This window comes from Callithrix jacchus, chromosome 2, assembly GCF_049354715.1.
Source record: "Callithrix jacchus isolate 240 chromosome 2, calJac240_pri, whole genome shotgun sequence".
Lineage (NCBI taxonomy): Eukaryota > Metazoa > Chordata > Mammalia > Primates > Cebidae > Callithrix > Callithrix jacchus.
In genome coordinates this window covers 3,689,125-3,713,377 of record NC_133503.1, presented here as the reverse complement: position 1 = coordinate 3,713,377, position 24,253 = coordinate 3,689,125, and the positions used below count along the sequence as shown (strand labels likewise).

The following is a 24,253-nucleotide window of genomic DNA, read 5'->3' as shown; positions in this document are numbered from 1 at the left end:
CGGACTCCGTCACCCTTGTTATTCATCTTTGTAGCCAAGGATAATTATTTCAAAACAATTACATAATCCCCCTCATTTTTTCCTCTAAAATTCTTTGTCTTCTTTTGTCTTCCCTGTTATCTGACTTATAATAACTCATGAAACAATTAAAAAGTAAACTGTGTCTTCCTGTACCTCCCCAATAACAGTTTAATGTGGCTCATGTACTCCCATTGCAATGGTCTATTCTGAAAGAAGCACCTTCTTCTTCCGGAGAGCCCCTCTTCGTTATTTAGGTTGACAAGTCTTCAACAAATGGTGCCAAAACAACTGGATATCCATATTGGCGGAGGTGGGATAAATCTTGACCTTTACCTCATACCATTCATAAAAATTAATTCAAGACGAATCATAAGCCCAAACATAAAAGTTAAAACTGGGCCAGCACAGTGGCTCACGCCTATAATCCAGCACTTCGGGGTGCCGAGGCAGGCAGATCACCAGGTCAGGAGATTGAGACCATCCTTGCCAACATGGTGAAACCCTGTCTCTACTAAAATACAAAAAATTAGCCAGGGGTGGTGGTTCGTGCCTGTAGTTCCAGCTACTCGAGAGGCTGAGGCCGGGGAATCGCTTGAACCTGGGACGCAGAGGTTGCAGTGAGCAGAGATTGTATATGGGGCCAGGCGCGGAACCTCACACCTGCAATCCCAGTATTTTCAGAGGCCAAGGCAGGTCACTTGAGTCCAGGAGCTCAAAACCAGCATGGGCAACATGGTGAAACCCTGTCTTTACAAAAAATACAAAAACAAATTTTTGCCAGGCATGGTGGCACACTACTTGGGAGGCTGAGGTAGGAGGATCGCTTCAGCCCAGAAGGTGGGAGGCTGCAGTGAGCCAAGATTGCATCACTGGACTCTACCCTGGATGACAGAATAAGATCCTACCTCAAAAAAATAAAAAATAACTGGCTTATTTCAAACAGGTTGCTTAGGAGGAATTCACCATACAAATCTGTCCGCCCCCTCAGCCACTGAGCCCTCAAAGATTCTGTATCTACATTAAAGACCTGCTATGGCAGTGAAAAAAAGAAACTGAATTCGTTATTTTCACCTAAGGAAAAATGATAAGACAAAAATCAAACCTGTGGTGCAGGACAGGATTCTTCCTCCTATAAGATTTTTCTGATGCACATACTCAAAGAGTGATTTGGTGTGGAGCAGCTGGAAGACTATTTGAATTTTGCAAACTATATCTTGTGGGGATTTTTTTTTTTTTTTTGAGACGGAGTCTCGCTCCGCCGCCAGGCTGGAGTGCAGTAGCACAACCTCAGGTTCTTGGCTCACTGCAACCTCCTCCTCCAAGGTTGAAGGGATTCTCCTGCCTCAGCCTCTTGAGTAGCTGGGATTACAGGCACGCGCCAACGCCCAGCTAATTTTTCTATTTTTAGTAGAGATGGGGTTTTGCCTTGTTGGCCAGTCTGGTCTTGATCTCTTGACCTCATGATCTGCCCGCTTCCCGAAGCACTGGGATTACAAGTGTGAGCCACCGCACCTGGCCAATACTTTTAATACTTCCTTACTTTACAATCTTTCTTCTCTACCTTACTATTATTTTCTTACACATTTATAAGAAAGAACGTGTTAGAAGAAGCCTAGTGTCATAAATGATGGGAAGGTACAAAAAAAATGGTGGCAACTCTGTGGGATGGACATGCAGCAGTGTGGCATGGTGAGCAAGGCACTGCCATTCGTGTGTGCAGCATGGGAACAGTTTTATTGATTCCATTTTATTGATTAAGAAGACACTGAAAAATATGATAGAAGTGATATTTACTATTCCCTGTTACCTGTTTGCATGCATCGTGCATATGCATGTTCTTCCTTAAAATGAGTTTTCCCAGAGACATTAGTTTCCATTAAACACACAACCATGCAACAGTGTAGACTACAAGCTGGAATATGAAAATATATATCTAACACATATAAGAGTAAGAGACTATAATTAAAAGTATAGAAAACTGCTTTAAAAAAATTAAGACTACATACAAAGCTTCTAGAAGTAAATCTAAAATATCTTTGTGATGCCATGGTTGGCAAAAATTTCTTAAAATACGAAAAACACAGCTGGGCGTGGTGGCTCAAGCCTGTAATCCCAGCACTTTGGGAGGCCGAGGCGGGTGGATCATGAGGTCAAGATATTGAGACCATCCTGGTCAACATGGTGAAACCCCGTCTCTACTAAAAATACAAAAAAATTAGCTGGGCATGGTGGCACGTGCCTGTAATCCCAGCTACTGAGGAGGCCAAGGCAGGAGAATTGTCTGAACCGAGGAGGCGGAGGTTGCGGTGAGCCGAGATCGCACCATTGCAATCCAGCCTGGGTAACAAGAGCAAAACTCCATCTCAAAACAAACAAACAAACAAACAAAAATATGAAAAACACTAACCATAAAATAAAAATATGATATACTGAACTGTATCCAAAATAAAACTTTCAAAAGATACATTTATGGAAATAGAAAAACCACAGACTAGAGAAATATTCACAATGCACATTTGACAAAAGATTCACATTTACAACATATAAAGAATTTCTAGAAATCAATAATACAGTCAAACAACCAGTTTGAACAAAGATGTGAACAGACATTTCACAAGTATAAACAGCCAATACGCACAACACAAGATGTTCCTGGCTGGGCACAGTGGCTCACACCTGTAATCCCAGCACGTTGGGAGGCCAAGGCAGGTGGATCACGTGAGGTCAGGAGTTTGAGACTAGCCTGGCCAACATGGTGAAACCCCCATCTCTACTAAAAACACAAAAATTAGCTGGGTATGTTGGGACACGCTTATAACCCCAGCTACTCAGGAGACTGAGACATGAGAATTACTCGAACCCGGGAGGCACAGTGGTTGGAGACGGCACCACTGCACTCCAGCCTGGGCAACAGAGTGAGACTCTGTCTCAAAAAAATAAAACACAAATGTTCCTAATCATCAACCATCGCCAACAAAATGTAAATTAAAACCACAATGAGGTCCTACTTCACAACCATGAGAATGCCAAAAATTACACAATAGCACACGATGGTGAGAATGTATAAGAAACAGAACTTTCATAAATTGCTGAGCAAGTACAGAGTAGTACAACCACACTGACAACAGTCTGGGAGCTTCTTCCACAGTTAAATATACACCCACTCTATGACTTAACAATTGCGCTTCGAGGTATTTACCCAAGGAAAACTGAACGTTACATTCACAAAGTCTTGTCAAAGAACTTCACAGCACTTTTTTTCATTATCGTCAAAAACTAAAAACTGGCCAAATATCTATGTATAGATTTTTAAAACTGGTATATTCATACAATGGCATACTACTGAGAAATGAAACTGAAGGAACTACTAATACATGTTACATGATACAACACGGATACATCTCAAAAATATGTCGAGTTTAAGAAGCCAGTTGCAAAAGACTGCACATTACATGATCCCACTCATATGAAATTCTTTTCTTTTCTATTTTTTTTTTTGAGATGGAGTCTCACTCTTATCACCCAAACTGGAGTGCAGTGATGCGATCTGGGCTCACTGCAACCTCTGCCTCCTGGGTTGAAGTGATTATCCTGCCTCAGTCTCCCAAGTAGCTGGGACTGCAGGCACCCACCACCACACCTGACTTATTTTTGTATTTTTCATAGGAACGGGGTTTCACCATTTTGGCCAGACTGGTCTCATACTCCTAACCTAAAGTAGTCCACCCACCTGCCTCCCAAAGTGAAGGGATTACAGGTGTTAGCCAGCGCACCTGGCCACTCAATATGAAATTCTAAAAAGGCAAAACTAAATAAGACTAATAGCAATTAGAACAATAATTCCCTAGGGACAGAGAGTTATTGACTAGAAATGGGCACAATAAATTTATTGGGGTAGGGAAAACAGCTTATATCTTCACTGTAGTTGGTGAATATAGGTTCTACATCTATCAAAATTTGCTGAACTCATTTTGAAGAATCATTTAAAAATATGCGCATTTTATTAAATGTAAATTATACCTCTAAATAGTAAATTTATTGACACTGTGTAATAGCTATTTAAAAGTTGCATATGATAGACATATTGAATAAAAACAAAAAAAATACCTTTGTCCACCTGCAAAGCTTCACCCCAGAGTGGCTCCCAATCAACTGATAACCTGGAGAGAAAAGCAGGGAACACAAAGTTGAACCAATCCAAAGCATCATACCAAAAAGTGACATTAAAATTTAGCAATTTTTTTTCACTAAATTATTGTAGTTAACCAACCCATGGCAAAAAACATTAAAGATTTAATTCAGCAAGATGAGAAAACAATTTAAAATGTATATGTATCTAATAACATAGACTCAAAATAAATAAAGAAATCATCTTTTTCTTTTCTTTTAAGACAGTCACGCTCTATCACCCAGGCTGGAGTGCAGTGTCGCAATCTCAGCCCATTGCAACCTCTGCCACCCGGGTTTCATCGACACTCATACCAAATAATTGGGACTGCAGTTGCGCTTCACCCGGCCAGGCTAATTTTTTTGTATTTTCAGCAGAAATGGGATTTCATCATGTTGGCCAGGCTGGTCTTGAACTCCTGGCCTCAAGTGATCCATCTACCTCGGCCTCCCAAAGTGCTGGGATTATAGGCATGAGCCACCGCACCCAACCAAGAAACAATAAATTTATCCAAAAATTATATGAGGAGATTTTAACCTCTCTATATCTAACAGATCTCATAGGTGAAAACTCAGTAACGCTCTAAAAGATTTAAACAACACAACACATAAACTTGACCAAAAACCTACAGAGCCCTGTACTCACCAACTACTGAATTCATATTCTCTTCACAGATCAGTGAAACATTTATAAAAATGAACTGTATGCTGAGCCATAAAACAAAAATAATGATATATTTCAAGTGAATGAATGGGGCGCTATCATTAGTAATCTTTGAAAGAGAAGATGAAGAATCAGGTATCAATGAGAGATTAAAACAAAGTAATGCTGACCCAAAGAGAGAAAAATCAAATTAAAATCAAAATTAATATCTTCAATGTGAATTCTCAGTAGCACCACAACCTATTGTTTCAAATTTTTGAGCTACCTAGGTCATGAAAAGCATGGAAAAAGCCAGGCCAAAGTAATCTCATTTCCTTTTTGAACAAACTGGTAGTACAAACTAGCAGTACATTTTGATTTCAGAAAGCATTCAATACCGTTTCTCATGAGGCTTCAGGTAATAAGCCACAATTATCATGAGTCATTCACACAAAAAGACTCTTGCAGGCAAATAAGGCAAATGGAGAAATACCGTCTGGGTGACAGCGTCAGCGGATCAGTATTCGCACTGTGGTGATCACTGGAACAATGTCAATCTGGATTGCAAGTCTCTAGTGGCGACATTTACGGGGCTTTGTCTTTTATCCTCGCCTACATTTATGTAAACATCTTGCATATAAATAAACAAAGCACTGCTTATATACTCGAAGGCGGAATTGAGTCCAATGGAATAACTAATCTCTGATACCAAATATGCATTTACAAGATCCCCAGAGGAAATTCTAGTTCTTCTCTTAGCATTCTACATGACACTGTTCATACTATCATAGAAACCATCCTCTATTACATTAGCTCTATATTTTTATCTCCCAAGATAAACAGGTTTCTATAACATTCAGCATTTAGGTAAGGAAAACAACTGTACATTATAGGATGGAAGATCTGTAGTTGACCATGGCACAAACAGAAGCCAATAGTGTGCAGCTGCTGAAAATCACAGTGTGGAATTCTGCATCTGGCGAAGACAGAGGAACAGGATTTACAATCCTAACCTGGAATACCAAAAAATCAACAAAATATATGAAGCAACCGTTTTCTCAGGCAACAAAAGATGGTGATCCCACAGAGATGGGAAACAATAAAGAGGAGCCTTCTCTTTATTACCTCAGATTACCGTCTAGAAACCTTCCAGGCCATGTAGCAAAGACAGACTATGCAAGCGAAGCCCAACGGACTCTTGAGTTTGGAAAACGGAACAGAGCCTGGGGAGACAAAGGTGGCTACAGTTTGCAGGATTGAACACTAGAGAGATGAAACCTACAAACTACTCCAAGAGTCTACAGAGGATTTCTCTCAAGTATTTGCCAAAGTACTGTGTAGCACATTCACAAAGAAATACTACCCAGGATGGGAAAGAATCATTTTTGGAAGACTAGAAATTAGAGAAGAAACAATTACTGAACTGGAAGACACAGTGATAGAAATTACCCCAAATGAAAAGAGGGAGAGAATAAGGAAAGGACTGGGGGTGATGCCTGATGATTACAACAAGCTAAGAAGTATACCTGTTTCTGCCAGTCAGACTAGAAATCTAAAGATGCACAAGGCATTAGGTAGACTACATAGAAGTGTTTTACCTCAATGGTGAGGAATAATTAGCCCTGTACTGAGCTGCCTCTATTCTCATCTAAGAAGACGTAAAAGTGCCGGGTGCGGTGGCTCACACCTGTAATCCCAACACTTTGGGAAGCCAAGGTAGGCGGATCATGAGGTCAAGAGATCGAGACCATCCTGGCCAACATGGTGAAACCCTGTCTCTACTAAACATAAAAAAATTAGCCAGGCATGGTGGCACATGCCTCTAGTCCCAGCTACTCAAGAGACTGAGGCAGAAGAATCGCTTGAACCTGGGGAGTGGAGGCTGCAGTGAGCCGAGATTGCACCACTGCACTCCAGCCTGGAAACAGAGCAAGACTCTGTCATATAAAAAAAAAAAAAAGGATATAAAACTCAAGTTATTTCTTAACTTAATCTTGTCCTTGGGGGGGAAAAGCGGCCCACGTGGACAGATCATGAGGTCACGAGATCGAGACCATCATGGCTAGCATGGTGAAACCCAGTCTCTACTAAAAAATACAAAATATTAGCCAGGCATGGTGGCATGCACCTGTATTCCCAGCTACTCAGGAGGCTGAGGCAGGAGAACTGCTTGAACCCGGGAGGCAGAGGTTGCAGTGAGCTGAGATTGTGCCACTGCATTCCAGGCTGTGCAACAGAGCGAGACTCCATCTCAAAAAAAAAAAAAAAAAAAAAGCTTAAAAGTGTTTATTAGGGTGTTTATATAAAAAAATCCAGCACCCAATAAGGAAAAATTAGATCTGACATCCAATCAAAAATATGAAGCAGGCAAACAGATAGAAAAACATGACCAACAAGGAAAATAATCCATCAACCAAAGCTGACCCAGAAATGGCAAAGATATTACCAGACTGGGACATTAAAACAGTTATAACTGTATTCTGTAGGCTCACAAAGGTAAGAGATGTGGAAAATACAAAAAGACCCAAACTGAACTTCTAGAAATGAGACCTATAATGTCTAAGTTGAAAAATACATTAAGGTGCAGATCAAAGATGGTCAAATAGGAACAGCTCTGGAGTGCAGTTCCTAGAGAGAACAACACAGAGGGCGAGCGATCACCGCATTTAAAAATGAGTTTCTACTGCCCACAGACCAGGAGATTCCTGGGCTGAAAAGTACCACGAGTTTCCAGCATGGCTATTTCAGCCGGCGCCGCAGATCTCCACACAAAAACTCACACAAATCTCAGCAGCCGTTTCAAGTGGCACCTGGAATGCCTAAGAGACAGAGCCACCCATTCAACTGGAAAACAAGGGGGGACTGAAACAGGGAGCCAAGTGATCTGGCTCAGCAGGTCCCACTCCCACAAAGACCAGCAATCTGAAACCCTCTGGATTGAGAGTTTTGCAGCAAGTGCAGCTGGACATGGGCTGGTCCAGTTCGGTGGGGGGAGGCATCCGCCATTACCGAGGCAGTCCACCACTACTGAAGCAACCCACCACTACCAAGGCAGTCCACTGCTACCAAGACAGTTCCAACTGTACCTCTGTAAACAAACCACAAGGAAGTTCACTCAGCAGCTGGGCAGAGCCCACAGCAGCTCAGCAATGCCTCTATAGGCAAACTGTGAAAAGACTACCCCTTGCTGGGCAGGGCATCTCTAAAAAAAGTTCAGCACACCAGGAATTTATAAATAAAGCCCCACCTTCCCAAGACAGAGCACCTGGGGAAAAAGGCAGTTGAGTTATGCTGCAGCAGACTTAAACGTACCTGCCCAGAAGCTCTGAAGAGAACAGTGGAGCTCACAGCACAGCACTTGAGCTGCTATAAGGGACAGACTGTCTCCTCAAGCAGGTCCCTGATCCCCATATATCCAAAGAGTCACCTCATAAAGGAGAGCTCAGGCTGACATCTGACAAAGATTACAGAAGAAGAAAGTAGCAGCAACCCTTATTATTCTGCAACCACCACAGGTGATCCCCAGGCAAGCAGGGTCTGGAGTGGACCTCCAGCAGTCCTACAACAGAAGAGCCTGATTGTTAGAAGGAAAACTGAAAAAACAAAAAGAAATAACATCAACATCAACAAAAAGGACGCCCACTCAGAGACCCAATCTGAAAGTCACCAACTACAAAGACCACACATAGATAAATACATGAAGATGGGAAGAAACCAGCACAAAAAGGATGAAAACACCAAAAACCAGAACACCTCTCCTCCTCCAAGGGAACACAACTCCTCATCAGCAAGGGAACAAAGCTGGATGGAGAACGAGTCTGACGAATTGACAGAAACAGGCTTCAGAAGGTGAGTAATAACAAACTTCTCAGAGCTAAAAGAACATATTCTCACCCAGTGCAAAGAAACTAAGCTCCTTGAAAATAGTTAGACAATGTGCTAACAAGAACAAACAGCTTAAAGAAGAATATAAATGACTGGCTGGAGCTGAAAAAACAGCATGAGAATTTCGCAAAGCATACACACATTTCAATAGCCAAATCGACCAAGCAGAAGAAAGGATATCAGAGATCAAAGATCAACTCAACGAAATAAAATAAGAAGGTAAGATTAGAGAAAAAAAGAGTGAAAAGAAATGAACAGCCTCCAAGAAATGTGCAATTATGTGAAAAGACTCAACAATCTATGTTCAATAGATGTACCGGAATGTGACAGAGAGAATGAATCCAAGCTGGAAAACACTCTTCCGGTTATTATCCAGGAAAACTTCCCCAACCTAGCAAGGCAGGCCACCATTCAAGTCCAGGAAATACAGAGACCACCACAAAGATATTCCTCTTCTATTCACCAGGGTTGAAATGAAGAAAAAAAATGCTAAGAGCAGCCAGAGAGAAAGGTCCAGTTACCCACAAAAGGAAGCCCATCAGACTCACAGCAGATCTCTCAGCAGAAACCCTACAAACCAGAAGAGAGTGGGGGCCAATATTCAACATCCTAAATGAAAAGAACTTTCAACCTAGAATTAGATATCCAGCCAAACTAAGTTTTGTAAGTGAAGGAAAAATAAAATCCTTTGCAAACAAGCAAGTACTGAGAGGTTTCATCACCAACAGGTCTGCTTTACAAGAGCGTCTGAAAGAGACATTAAACATAGAAAGGAACAACCAGTACCAGCCATTCCAAAAAAATACCAAATGGTGAAGAGCATCAACGCAATGAAGAAACTGCATCAACTAATGGGCAAAACAGCCAGCTAGCATCAAAATGGCATGATCAAATTCACACATAACAATATTAACCCTAAATATAAATGGGCTAAACGTCTCAATCAAAAGACACAGACTGGCAAATTGGATAAAAAGCCAAAACCCATCGATGTGCTGTATCCAGGAAACCCATCTCACATGCAAGGATACACAAAGGCTAAAAATAAAGGGATCGAGAAAGCTTTACCAAGCAAATAGAGGGCAAAAAAAAGCAGGAGTTGCAATTCTCGTCTCTGATAAAATAGACATTAAACCAACAAAGATCAAAAGAGACAAAGAAGGACATTACATAATGGTAAAAGGATCAAAGCAACAAGAAGAACTAACGATCCTAAATCCTGGGTGCTCACCCAGATACATAAGGCAAGTTCTTAATGAATTACAAAGAGATGTAGACTCACACACAATAATAGTGGGAGACTTTAACACCCCATTGTCAATGTTAGATCAACGAGACAGAAAATTAACAAGGATATCCAGGACTTGAACTCAGACCTGGACCAAGCAAACTTAATAGACATTTACAGAATTCTCCACCCCAAATCCACAGAATATACATTCTTCTTAGCACCACATCACACCCACTCTAAAATTGATCACATAATTGAAAACAAATCACTCCTCAACAAATGCAAAAGAACGGAAATCATAACAAACCTCAGACCACAGTGCAATCAAATTAGAACTCAGAATTCAGAAACTAACTCAGAACTACACAGCTTCATGGAAACTGAACAACTGGCTCTTGAATGTTGACTGGATAAACAATGAAATGAAGGCAGAAATAAAGATGTTCTTCAAAACCAACAAGAACGAATATACAACATACCAGAATCTCTGGGACATTTAAAGCAGTGTCTACAGGGAAAATTATAGCAATAAATGCCCACATAAGAAGCAAGGAAAGATCTAAAATTGACACCGTATCATCAAAATTGAAAGAGCTAGAGGAGCAAGATCAAAAAAAATTCAAAAGCTAGCAGAAGACAAGAAATAACTAAGATCAGAGCAGAACTGAAGGAGAGAGAGACAGAAAAACCCTTCAAAAAAATCAATAAATCCAGGAGCTGGTTTTCTTTAAAAGATCAACAAAATAGACTGCTAGCCAGATTAATAAAAATGAAAAGAGAGAAGAATCAAATAGATGCAATAAAAAATGAGAAAGGGGATATCACCACCGATTCCAAGAAATACAAACCATCATCAGAGATTACAACTCTATGGACATAAACCAATAAACCTGGAAGAAATGGATAAATTCCTGGACACTTGCACCCTCTCAAGATTAAACCAGGAAGAAGCTGAAACCCTGAATAGACCAATAACAAGGGCTGAAGTTTAGGCAGCAATTAATAGCCTAGCAACCAAAAAAAGCCCAGGTCCAGATGGGTTCACATCCGAATTCTACCAGACACACAAAGAGGAGCTAGTCCCACTCCTTCTGAAACTATTCCAAACACTCCAAAAAGAGGGAATCCTTCCCAAATCATTTTATGAGACCAACATCATCCTGATCCCAAAACCCAGCAGAGACTCAACAAAAAAAGAAAACTTCAGGCCAATATCCATGATGAAAACAGATGCAAAAATCTTCAATAAAATGCTGGCAAACCGACTGCAAGAGCATATCAAAAAGCATATCCACCACGATCAAGTAGGCTTCATCCTGGGGATGCCAGGCTGGTTCAACATATGTAAGTCTATAAATGTAATCGACCACATAAACAAAACCAAAGATAAAAACCATGATTATTTCAATAGATGCAGAGAAGGCCTTCGACAAAATTCAACAACACTTTATGCCAAAAACTCTCAATAAACTAGGTATCGATAAAACGTATCTCAAAACAATAAAAGCTATTTACGACAAACCTACAGCCAATATTATACTGAATGGGCAAAAACTGGAAGCATTCCCTTTGAAATCTGGCATAGACAAGGATGCCCTCTCTCACTGCTCCTATTCAATATATTATTGGAAGTTCTAGCCAGAGCAATCAGGCAAGAAAAAGAAATAAAGGGTATTCAATTAGGAAAGGAGGCAGTCAAATTGTCTCTATTTGCAGATGACATGATTGTATATTTAGAAGACCCCCAACATTGTCTCAGTCCAAAATCTCCTTAAACTGATAAGCAACTTCAGCAAAGTCTCAGGAAACAAAATCAATGTGCAAAAATCACAAGCATTCCTATACACCAATAACAAGACTTAAAGAGAGCCAAATCAAGAATGTACTGCCATTCACAATTGCTACAAATAGGATAAAATACCTGGGAATACAACTAACATAGCTCAAGGAAATAAGAGAGGACACAAACAGATGGAGAAACATTCCATGCTCATGGTTAGGAACAATCAATATCGTGAAAATGGCCACACCACTTAAAGTAATGTACAGATTCAACACTAACCCCATCAAGCTACCTAAGACCTTCTTCACTAAACTGGAAAAAAACAACTTAAACTTCATATGGAACCAAAAGAAAACCCACATAGCCAAGACAATCCTAAGCAAAAAGAACAAAGCCGGGGGCATTATGCTACCCAACTTCAAATTATACTACAAGGCTACAGTAATCAAAACAGCACAGTATTGGTACCAAAACAGAGATGTAGACCAATGGAACAGAACAGAGCCTTCAGAGGCAACGCCACATATCTACAACCATCTGATCTTTGACAAACCTTACATAAACAAGCAATGGGGAAAGGATTCCCTGTTTAATAAATGGTGTTGGGAAGCCTGTAATCCCAGCACTTTGGGAGGCCAAGGCGGGTGGATCACGAGGTCAAGAGATCGAGACCATCCTGGTCAACATGATGAAACACCGTCTCTACTAAAAATACAAAAAAAAAATTAGCTGGATATGGTGGCGTGTGCCTGTAATACCAGCTACTCAGGAGGCTGAGGCAGGAGAATTGCCTGAACCCAGGAGGTGGAGGTTGCGGTGAGCCGAGATCACACCATTGCACTCCAGCCTGGGTACGAAGAGCGAAACTCCGTCTCAAAAGATACAAATAAAAAATAAAAAAATTAAAAAAACACCAAAAGCATTGGCAACAAAAGCCAAAATAGACAAATGGGATCTAATTAAACTCCAGAGCTTCTGCATAGCAAAAGAAATAATCATTAGAGTGAATCGGCAACCAACAGAATGAGAAAAATTTTTTGCTATCTACCCATCTGACAAAGGGCTAATATCCAGAATCTACAAAGAACTAAAACAGATTTACAAGAAACAAACAAACCCATTCAAAAGTGGGGGAAGGACATGAATAGGCACTTTTTAAAAGAAGACATATATGAAGCCAACAAACATATGGTAAATGCTCATCATCACTGGTCATTAGAGAAATGCAAATCAAAACCACATTGAGATCATCTCATGCCAGTTAGAATGGCAATCATTAAAAAAATCTGGAGACAACAGATGATGGAGAAGATGTGGAGAAACAGGAACACGTTTACACTGTTGGTGGGAGTGTAAACTAGTTCAACCATTGTGGAAGACAGTGTGGCGATTCCTCAAGGACCTAGAAATAGAAATTCCATTTGACCCAGCAATCCCATTACCGGGTATAAATCCAAAGGATTATAAAATCATTCTCTTATGAAGACACATGCACACATATGTTTAATGCAGCAATGTTTACAATAGCAAAGACCTGGAGCCAACTCAAATACCCATTGATGATAGACTGGACAAGGAAAATGTGGCACATCTACACCACGGAATACTATGCAGCCATCAAAAATGATGAGTTTGTGTCCTTTGTAGGGACATGGATGAATCTGGAAACCATCATTCTCAGCAAACTGACATAAGAACAGAAAATCAAACACTGCATGTTCTCACTCATAGGTGGGTGTTGAACAATGAGAACACATGGACACAGGAAGGGGAGCATCACACACTGGGGTTTGCTGAGGGGGACTAGAAGAGGGATAGTGGGGGTAGGGGGGTTGGGGAGGGATAACATGGGGAGAAATGCCAGCTATAAGTGATGGTGGGGATGGAGGAAGCAAACCACATAGCCATGTATATTCCTTTGCAACAATCCTGCATGATCTGCACATATACCCCAGAACATAAAGTATAATAAAAAATCTATAATATAATACATATTTAAAAAACAAAATACATTAAATAGGATTAATGGAAGATGAGACATTAGAGAAGAAAAGATTACACAACTGGAAAATATAGTGGTAGAAACTATCAAAAATGAAAAGTGGAACAGAAAAATTTTTTTAAATGAATAGAACATGAGTGAGTTGTGGGTCAAATTCAAGCAGGCTATTACACATGTAATGTAATTGTAGTTTTCTAGGAAGCGGAGGGTGGAATATTTGAAGAAATTATTGCAAAAGTTGGTCTGAATTTCAAGAAGACCAATAATCCACAAAACCAACACACCCAACAAAACCAAATAAAAGAAAAATGAAGAAAACTATACTGAGACACATTACAATTAAATTGCTCAAAATCAGCATTAAGTGAACAATCTTAGAAGTACCAGGGGGTTGGAAAAGGATGATCCTATTTAAAGGCACAAACAAAAGGATGACTGATTGCTGAACTCTTACCAGCAGCAAAGTGAGCAAGAGGACAGTGAAGTAACGTCAGTAAAGTACTGACAGAAAAAAAAGCTGTCAATCTACAATTCTAACTCCAGCAAAAAATGTCCTTTAAAAATGAAGGCAAAGTAAAGCCATTTTCAGATATATGAAAGCTGAAAGAATCGATCACCAGTAAGCCTATACTGTAAGAGAGATGTTTAAAAAGTCCTTGGAGTCGCCCCAGGTAAATTTAAATTAGAAAAAAAAAAAACAAAAACAACTAGTCCTTCAGGTGGACAGAAAAGGATACTGGACAGAACACAGACTTACATGAATAGCACATGGTACCTACAGGAGTGCCGAAAATGGTAACTACGTTAGTAAATATGTGAGATTCTAAGATTCTAAGCATATAAATCTTTAGCACAGAAATGAATAGATGTTTTGATTAAATTAGATATAAAAATAGATATTTCTGTTGAAGAAAAAAATAATAATAAAGTGTAGGCTTTAGAGCACACGTAAAACAGTGTGGTGGCTTACATCTGTAGTCTCAGCTATTCAGGAGGCTGAGGCAGGAGGATTCCTTGAGCCCAAGAGTTCAGGGCCGCAGTGAGTCATGATCACACCACTGGACCCCAGACTAGGAAAAAGATCAAGAACTGACTCAACCAAAAAAATTAAAAAGTGAAAGTAAAATGTGTGATAAAAATTACACCAAGTTTAAGAAAGGAATAACGGAAGTATAATTTGTAAGGCTCTTCTACACATTAAATAGGATAACATTACTCAAAGATATAGTATAAAATAATAAAGAAATATAATGTAGGCCAGGTGCAATGGCTCACGCCTGTAATCCCAGTACTTTGGGAGGCTGAGGCGGTGGATCACTTGAGGCCAGGAGTTCAAGACCAGCATGGCCAACATGTCAAAAAATTAGCTGGGCACGGTGGCATGTGTCTCTAGTCCCAGCTGCTCAGGAGGCTGTAGCAGGAGAACTGCTTGAACCCACGAGGCAGAGGTTGCAGTGAGCCAAGATCATACCATTGCACTCCAGACTGGGTGACAGACTCTGTCTCAAAAAAAAAACCAAAAAAAAAGAGGTATAGTGTAAAACCTTGAGCAACTATCAGCAAATAAACAAAAAAAAAAACATAAAATAGAGCCATTTAAAAAAATTCAATTAATCTGGAAGAACACAGAAAAACAGGAAAAGGGAAATCAAAAAGCAGATGAAATAAACAGAAAAAAGCAATATAAATTTATATCTATAATGAAACCACATTAATTTCTACTCTAATTAAAATACAGATATAGATATTAAAATACAAATAAATATATATATTTGTCTATCCTACCAGACTGACGGTTCCTGGAAGCAGATACAGTTTCCTGTGTTTCTCTGCATTGCCAGAACTGTCATATAAAAGGTCTCTCATAAATATAGAGGAAGAGGGGAGGGGAAAGGAGGAAAGACGGTCAGTCTGCTGACTCCCATTTTACTACTCTTTATTCCACAGGAAAGTAATATTATTACTCATTCATGCAACTATGACCTCTTTAATAAGGTAAGGCCACAAAAATCCAGATATGACACCGCTACATAAAACACTTCTAATTAACCCAGTCTCGTATTATATAAGCTTTTCAATGCATTTTTAATAGCTTTCCCAATGACAGCATTTTTGATCTGCGTACTTGACCCACACTGATAGTAAAGTCCCCGTTAACCAAGCAGAAAAGAAACTCGCTGGTCCAGGCAGCCAGCACAAGCGATCCGCAGAAAGAAGAAGGGGAATCTTCAGGCTGCTGTATCTGCCACTATGAATAGCTGCCAAGCTGACTAGAGAGAGACTTCATTCTAGGTAGTAGATTAGAATGCCTAAGAGTGTAGACACACAACGATTCTTGAAGGTTTTCACCTTGTTTAGTAAGGGCTTCTCGGAGAGCAGGAGTTATCATAGCTCTTCCTTCACCATCTTCGTTCCTCCCCATGTTCACCAACAAACTAGTCTTCGCTTCCTGCTGTTCCTTTTCTCTCTGCATTAAAATTAAAAGAATGAAATCCAGAATTGGCAATGTGCAATGCAAATAACAGCACAATCATGAACACCCAGCATCAATCATGAACACCTAGCATCAATAAAAAGGTCCGCTATGAGGCTGGGAGGGGTGGCTCATGCCTATAATCCCAGCATCTGGGGGGCTGAGGCAGGTGGATCACCTGAGGTCAGGAAATGGAGACCATCCTTGCAAACATGGTGAAACCCATGTCTACTAAAAATACAAAAATGAGCCAGGCATGGTGGCTCACACCTAATCCCAGCAACTCAGGAGGCTGGGGCAGGAGAATTACTTGAACCCAGGAGGCAAAAGGTACAGTGAACCAAGATCTTGCTACTGCACTCCAGCCTTGGCAACAGAGAGAGACTCTGTCTCAAAAAATAAATAATTATAAATAACTTTCAAAAAAAATTTTTTAAGGTGTGTTATGAACCATGGCTCACAAAGCCTGTCCTCTCCAAAGTGAACAGATTCCCAACCAGACAACAATCTAAAGACATGCCAGGATGTTCTTTAAGTAACTATATACTCAAACGTACACACCCAAAAACATAAATCTACAATTCACTTATCTAAGTGTCAAACATTTTCAGCAATCTGAGTACACACAGCTACCTAACTTGAGCAAGTTCTTTATTTTCTCTGGATTTCAATTCCCTCACCTGAAAAGGAAGAAAAATAATACCAATAGAGAAGAAATATGTTGAAGGTTAAATGAAAAAAAATCACAACACAACCCCTGATGCATAAAAGGTGTTCAATAAATTATAGCTGCTGTTGGTATTACATCGCTAAGCCCCAAAAACAAGTGAAAACAGGACCGTAAGCCACCCTGAGAGCCATCAGCACAGAGACCAAGTGACCCTGCCACCACCAACAGCCATCCCAATAGCTGCTTCTATTTTATCTTTTGAAACAGCATGTCACTTTGTCGCCCAGGCTAGAGTGCAGTGGTGTGATCTTGGCTCATCACAACCTCCACCCCCCGGGTTCAAGCGATTCTCCTGCCTCAGCCTCTGGAGTAGCTGGGACTATAGGCAACCACCACCACGCCCAGCTAATTTTTGTATTTTTAGTAAAGACAGGGCTTCACTGTGTTGGCCAGGCTGGTCTCCAACTCCTGACCTCATGATCTGCCCACCTCAGCCTCCCAAAGGGCTGGGATTACAAAGGTGAGCCACTGCACCCAGCCAAAAGTTTATTTGCATATATTTTAATTATATCTCCACATCTTTTTGGGAATGGCAGAGTGCTCAGTATTAACTTCAGAGACAACACACAAAGTCTGTGTTATACTTTAGAGGAGATACTCATCAAATCTTGCTGACAGCTGCCGAGATCCACAATAACTCATCTTAGCAGTGGCCCTATCATGAGCCCCTGACCACCCTGGTGCCTGCCTACTTTAAATGCCTGGCCAACCAGCCCCAGGTGAATAGGGGAAACACCCTTTCTACCTAAACATGAGAATACCTCACAGATGATATGAGGTCTGAGATCTACGTCAAACTACAACAGAGGCTGGGTGCAGTGGCTCATGCCTATAATCCCAGCAATTTGGGAGGTCGAGGTAGGCAGATCATGAGGTCAAGAGATCTAGACCACCCCAGCCAACATGGTGAATCCCCACCTCTACTAAAAGTACAAAAATTAGTTGGGCGTGGTTGTCCACGCCTGTAGTCCCAGCTACTTGGGAGGCTGAAGCAGAAGAATAGCTTGAACTGGGAGGCAGAGGTTGCAGAGAGCCAAGATCATGCCACTGCACTCCAGCCTAGAAACAGAGTGAGACACCGTCTCAAAAAAAAAAAAAAAAAAAAAAAAAAAGGCAAGTATGTGGCACTGACTGGGTGTGCTGGCTCACGTCTGTAATCCCAGCACTTTGGGAGGCCAAGGTGGATGGATCACCTGGGGCAAAGAGTTCAAGACCATCCAGCCAGATCAACATGGTGAAACCCCATCTCTACTAAAAATACAAAAATCAGATGGGTGTGGTGGCGCATGCCTGTAATCCCACATACTTGGGAGGCTGAGGCAGGAGAATCGCTTGAATCTGAGAAGCAGAGGTTGCAGTGAGCCAAGATCGCACCACTGCACTCCAGCCTGGGAAACAAGAGCGAAACTCTGTCTTAAAAATAAATAAATACAAATAAAAAAACAAAACAGAAGGGGACATACAAAGGTTACGTGAGAAAGAATGGCCCATATGATGCTGGTTGATGAGGCCAGGAAATAGGTAATAAGATTTCACTATGTCACTCTGTGTACTTTTGAGAACATTCAGTGTCCCCAGTATATAAAATGTAAAACAAGATTAAAAATTTTGACACTCGGCCTATGCAGTGGCTCAGCCTGTAATCCCAGGCATGAGATTTCAGAGACTGAGGAGGGTAGATTACATGAGGTCTGGAGTTCGACACCAGCCTGGCCAACATGGTGAAACCCAGTGTCTACTAAAAATACAAAAATTAGCCAGGCATGGTGGCAAGCGCCTAGAATCCCAGCTACCAGTGAGGCTGAGGCAGGAGAACTGCTTGAACCCTGGAGGCGGAGGTTGCAGTGAGCAGAGATTGCGCCACTGTACTCCAGCCTGGGCAACAGAGAGAGACTCTGCCTCAAAAAATAAAAAAGTTCAGATGAGGTGGCTCACACCTGTAATCCCAGCATTTTGGGAGGCCAAGGCGGGTGGATCACGAGGTCAAGAGATCGAGACCATCCTGGCCAACATGGTGAAACCCCGTCTCTACTAAAAATACAAAAATTAGCTGGGCATGGTGGCGTGTGCCTGTAATCCCAGCCACTCGGGAGGCTGAGGTAGGAGAATCGCCTGAACCCGGGAGGCAGAGGTTGTAATGAGCTGAGATGGCGCCACTGCACTCCAGCCTGGTGACAGAGCGAGACTCCATCTGAAAAAAAAAAATTTTTAGCATACACAGACAGCAAATGAAATTTGGCGTCAATATCTCTACATTCCAGATTACTTCAAGGACATGCTCTGAAATAGGAAATCAGTGAAAAAGTACTTTAGAAAGTAAAATGTACCAAATGAGAAAAAAAAAAAACACATTAAGTTCTATCTGTCCTAAAAGCTGGCATTCCAAATTACTAAATATAATCAAAATGCAAGGCAAATGAACATTTTTGCTTCCAGTAATAGGGTTCTTAATTACGTATTACTGGATGGAGCTGAAAAAAATTCATAAACAAACATCAATCATTTGTTCTCATAATAAATGTAATTAGCTTAATGCTAGGCCTTTTATACAAATAAAAAGGCTCCAGTTATTATTTTGTTAAGATAGTTTAGAACAGAAGGAACCCTCTGCCTTTTGTTTTCTGAGATGAGCTCTTGCTATGTTGCTCAGGATGGTCTCAAACTCCTGGGCTCAAGCGAGCCTCCCACCTCAGCTACCCAAGTGTTCTTTGTTTTGTTTTGTTTTCTTTAGTCTGAAAGCAAAGGTGTGAGCATGATAAAGAAGACTTGTGTCTCACGCCTATAATCCCAGCTCTTTGGCAGGCCAAGGCGGGTGAATCACCAGGTCAGGAGATCGAGACCATCCCGGCTAGCACCACAGTGAAACGCCATTTCTACTAAAAATACAAAAAATTAGCCAGGTGAGGTGGCGTGCGCCTGAAGTCCCAGCTACTTGGGAGGCTGAGGCAGGAGAGTCACTTGAACCCAGGAGGTGGAGGTGGCAGCAATCCGAGATCGTGCCATTGCACTCCAGCCCAGGAGACAGAGCGAGACTCCGACTCAAAAAAAAAAAGAAAAGAAGTCTCGTGGTGAAACGACATGAAGAAATCCCAACCTTGAAAACATTTCAGTTCTCTGAAGCAACCCTATAGCAAGCTGCTAACCATGTAAAAAACTGGTAAGAGATGGCAGTGTATGCCCTCAAAAGCCTCTGTCACCACAAAACACCACCAGCTTATTTGCTAAACCCAAGGGCCATGTAAATCCGAAACTGGCCTCTGACCACTATGCCCAAGACTCCAGACACCCTCTTGGGGTTTTAAACAGACTTGTGGCCCCGACGAAAGGAACAGATTCTAAAGGTGTCCCTGCGTCGTCAGCAGAGAAAGGACGGGTTATAAAACGTGAGTGCTGCAACCCTGCAGTCGGCCATAAAGGCGAGGATCAAAGGTCTGGGGCGCTCAGGACTAAGACATTCATCACTCCTTCCCTGGAGGGCGGCTCAGTCCCACCTTCCACGTGCCGCGGTGACCGCGCTTCTGAAAAGGAATGCAGCGGCTCCGAACACTGCACGAGGGGCTTTAACGCACGATTCAAATGCTAACTAATCTGCAGGTGCAGACGTTGTTTACTCTCTGCCCAGAATGTAACAACAGGGCAACCACGTAAGACCCGTGTCTTTTCACGTATTTATCCATTCATAGCTGTTACATGGGCTACGCAGAAATTAATGAGATCCCAGAATCAGCTCACCTTGACTTCTTCCTCTCCTGCACCACCCCATTCAAAGATGGCCGGTCAAGTTCTGTAACCACATAACCAGCCCGATCTGGTTCACTTATGTGTAGTAAAACAGTAAGTTTTATTTCAGTTGCCATGAATCCCCAGGTTGTACGTCAGGTAACTCGAGCACAGATGAACCGAGTGTGCCCAGTGAGTGACACCAGAGGCAATCAGAACTCAGAAGTCAACCACAGGCAGAACCAAAGGGCTCGGATCAGGGAAAAGGGAGAATTAAGAAGCAAGCCTCGGCATCACCTCAGGGCGTGCTCCAATCGGATCACGTCTCGGCATCACCTCAGGGCGTGCTCCAATCGGATCCCGCCTCGGCATCACCTCAGGGCGTGCTCCAATCGGATCCCGCCTCGGCATCACCTCAGGGCGTGCTCCAATCGGATCCCGCCTCGGCATCACCTCAGGGCGTGCTCCAATCGGATCCCGCCTCGGCATCACCTCAGGGCGTGCTCCAATCGGATCACGCCTCGGCATCACCTCAAGGGCGTGCTCCAATCGGATCACGCCTCGGCATCACCTCAGGGCATGCTCCAATCAGATCACACCTCCTGGCATCATTCTGTTGCAAGATCCAATTAGATCATGCTTCCTTATATTGTACTGCCTCATGGTAATCCCTCTGCCTATAAAACCTGCCCCAGCCTCCAGCTCAGGGTTACACATTTGAGTGTTTTCTCCTATCTCTTTGCCAGTCAGCTCCCATTTCTCAAAAGCCAGTGCCGTAGTACTGGCTTCTATATACATCCAGCAGTGAGTCCACGGCGCAGTAAAACAGTTCTAGGGTTGGATTTCCCGACATGAGGGTTTTCTCCATCTACAATGCCATAGCTCTTGTCAATGGCCTTGATTTCTCCTAAGGGGCAACTGCAAAAGCCAAACTAAATGGTCTCACTGTCTCCCACCTCTACTTCCAGCCCTCCCATCTCCCATACCCATCCCACTTGCCTTGAAAGAAAACTCATGTCCTCCCCAGTGGCCCAACAAGCAAACAGGAAAGCCAATTATGAGCTAACTTCCTAAGCACTTACAAAAATGGCAATGAATACATAAAACATTCTTTATAAACCGACAGGACTACATGAATCTTATGTAATAATGGGAAGAAAGCAGTGGTACTAATGACTGATGCGCCTTTCTTTTTTTAAGATATCATGCAATACTGGCTGGGTGCAGTAGCTCATGCCTGTAAACCCAGGACTTTCGGACGCCAAGGCAGGAAGACTGGTTGAGCCAAGGAGTTGGAACCAGCCTGGGCAACATAATGAGATTCCCCTCCCTACAAAAAAATATTTTTTTAATTAGCCAGGTATGGTGGCACATGCCTGTTTTCTGAGCTACTTGGGAGCCTGAGGAGGCAGAATAATCTTGAGCCCAGGAGTTCACGGCTGCGGTAAGCTAAGATCATACAACTGCACTCTAGCCTGGGTTACAAAGCAAGACTCTGTCTCTAAAATAAATAAAAGCAAACAAATCACACAATACTATCCAACTCGTTTTCACACCATCATCCCAGAAACCACAGTACCACCTAATTTTGCCTAGGATAAAAACAAGGCCAAACACTGATTTGCTAAAGGTAAAATGCCATATAGTTGGAAACCGCCAAACATGAGTTTCACAACAAACAGGGCTTTTCTTACCAAACATACATTTCTCCTGAGAAACAGTCTTTCTGGTTGTCTGATCTGTTTTTACCATCAGGTGATTCTTTTTCTAATCAATTCCTGTACAAAAGGTTGGCTAGGTCAGGTGTGGTGGCTCATTCCTGCATTCTCAGCACTTTGGGAGGCCAAGGTGGGCAGATCACCTGAGGACAGGAGATCAAGACCAGCCTGGCAAACATGGTGAAACCCCATCTCTACTAAAAATACAAAAACTAGCCAGGCGTGGGTGGCAAACGCTTGTAATCCCAGACACTGGGGAGGCTGAGGCACAAGAATCACTGGAACCCGGCAGGCAGAGGCTGCAGTGACTCGAGATGGTGCCACAGTGCTCCAGTGTGGGCAACAAAGTCTATCTCAAAAAAAAAGAAAGAAAGAAAAAGGTAAGATTGGCTATAGAATGCCCAAATTCTCTAGAGATCATTTTTCTAGACAGTCAACCTGGCTAGGCCTGGAGCCATGCCAGCCCAGGGTGGGAAATCAGCAAATCTTGGCTGAACAAATGAAGAAATGCCTCAAAACTACCAGACAGCTATTTCTAGACTTGGAAATATAGACCCACTTCTTTCACTAATTCTAAACCTGGCAATTTTCAATATTAAAAACTCAGGCCTGACATGGTGGCTCCCACCTATAATCCCAGCACTTTGGGAGACCAAGGCAGGTGGATCACTTGAGGTCAGGCATTCGAGACCAGCCTGGCCAACATGGTAAAACCCCATTTCTGATAAAAATGCAGAAGTTAGCCAAGTACGGTGGTGCATGCCTGTAGTCCCAGTTACTCAGGAGGCTGAGGCAGGAGAATCGCTTGAAGCTGGGAGGTGGAGGCTGCAGTGAGCTGGGGTAACACCTGAGCAACAAAGCAAGACTCCATCTCAAAAGAAAAAAAACAAAACCTCTTCTTCATGTGTAATTATACATGAAGCAGAGTTTTCATATTAATTTAAACCAATAAAATTAATTATATCACCAAAAACGAGTCACAGTTAAAAAAATAATAAATTATTAATATTTAATAACTTTTGCTGCAATTTAACCCTACTTTTAGATTTCTATTTCTTAATAAACGAATCTCAAATCCATTACTCACTGGTCATGGTGCAGTATTTCCTTCATTTTTTTTTATTTTTAAATTAATCAATGTACTTCCCCCAGGATACGGTGCAGTTTTCAATTGACCAATTTTCACTGTGACTCAAAGCTATTGTATATACTAAGTTCTAACAATGCCTTCACTTATGGAAAAGCAGTTTGACCAAGCGTGTGAATAGCTTTACTGTGACACAGTGATTCTGTTTTGGATCACATCACCTCTTGTTTCTAGGTGAAGTATACACTCCAAAGCCTTAAAAATAATTATGAAACTAGCTTCCTGTTCTTCTACTGTAATACCAATAGAACTTTGTAATCAGAACTGGACATACTGAGAGCCTCCTGCAATTTCAATAGCTGGTAAATTGAAATGTTTCTCCAGTGAGTAACCCTCAAGCATTTGCCATTTATTTCCAAAATTAATGATGCTGATGCTAGTGCTTGTCTGCTTAGCCAGAACATTTCTGCAGGGAGTATTTAGCATCATTTATTTACTGCAGGAAGAAAAAAAACTGTAGCAGTAGGCTCTACATTTACAAATCACAACATAAGAGAAAGAAAATAAACAATAAAAATTATCAGGCTCCTCCTGACTGGTAGTTCTCTAAACACTGGAGCTTCTCTTCTGGGAACCACTCCTCCCTGGGGAGGCAGCCAAGGGGAGTGACACAAACAGATGGAGTGTAGGCCTGAGCCCGACAACTTACCAGCCATCTGACGATGGGCAAATTGCTTACCTAAGCCTCAGTTGCTTAACTGTGAAATGGTGAATTGCAGACGGTATTAGTATG

At 41.8% G+C, this 24,253-nt stretch overlaps 1 protein-coding gene across 13 annotated transcripts in view; it reads right to left on the bottom strand.

Moving 5' to 3' along the window:
- TYW1 (tRNA-yW synthesizing protein 1 homolog (S. cerevisiae)) overlaps positions 1-24,253 on the bottom strand; it is a 249,595-nt gene that overhangs the window by 182,499 nt on the left and 42,843 nt on the right. For all 13 annotated transcript variants that reach the window (XM_008981271.5, XM_008981274.5, XM_054252460.2 and 10 more), the window contains 2 exons: positions 16,082-16,199; positions 4,129-4,181 (listed from right to left, as the gene is read on the bottom strand). In XM_008981271.5, coding sequence (XP_008979519.3) covers positions 4,129-4,181; positions 16,082-16,199 — 171 coding nt within the window. The remainder of the gene's footprint in view (positions 1-4,128; positions 4,182-16,081; positions 16,200-24,253) is intronic.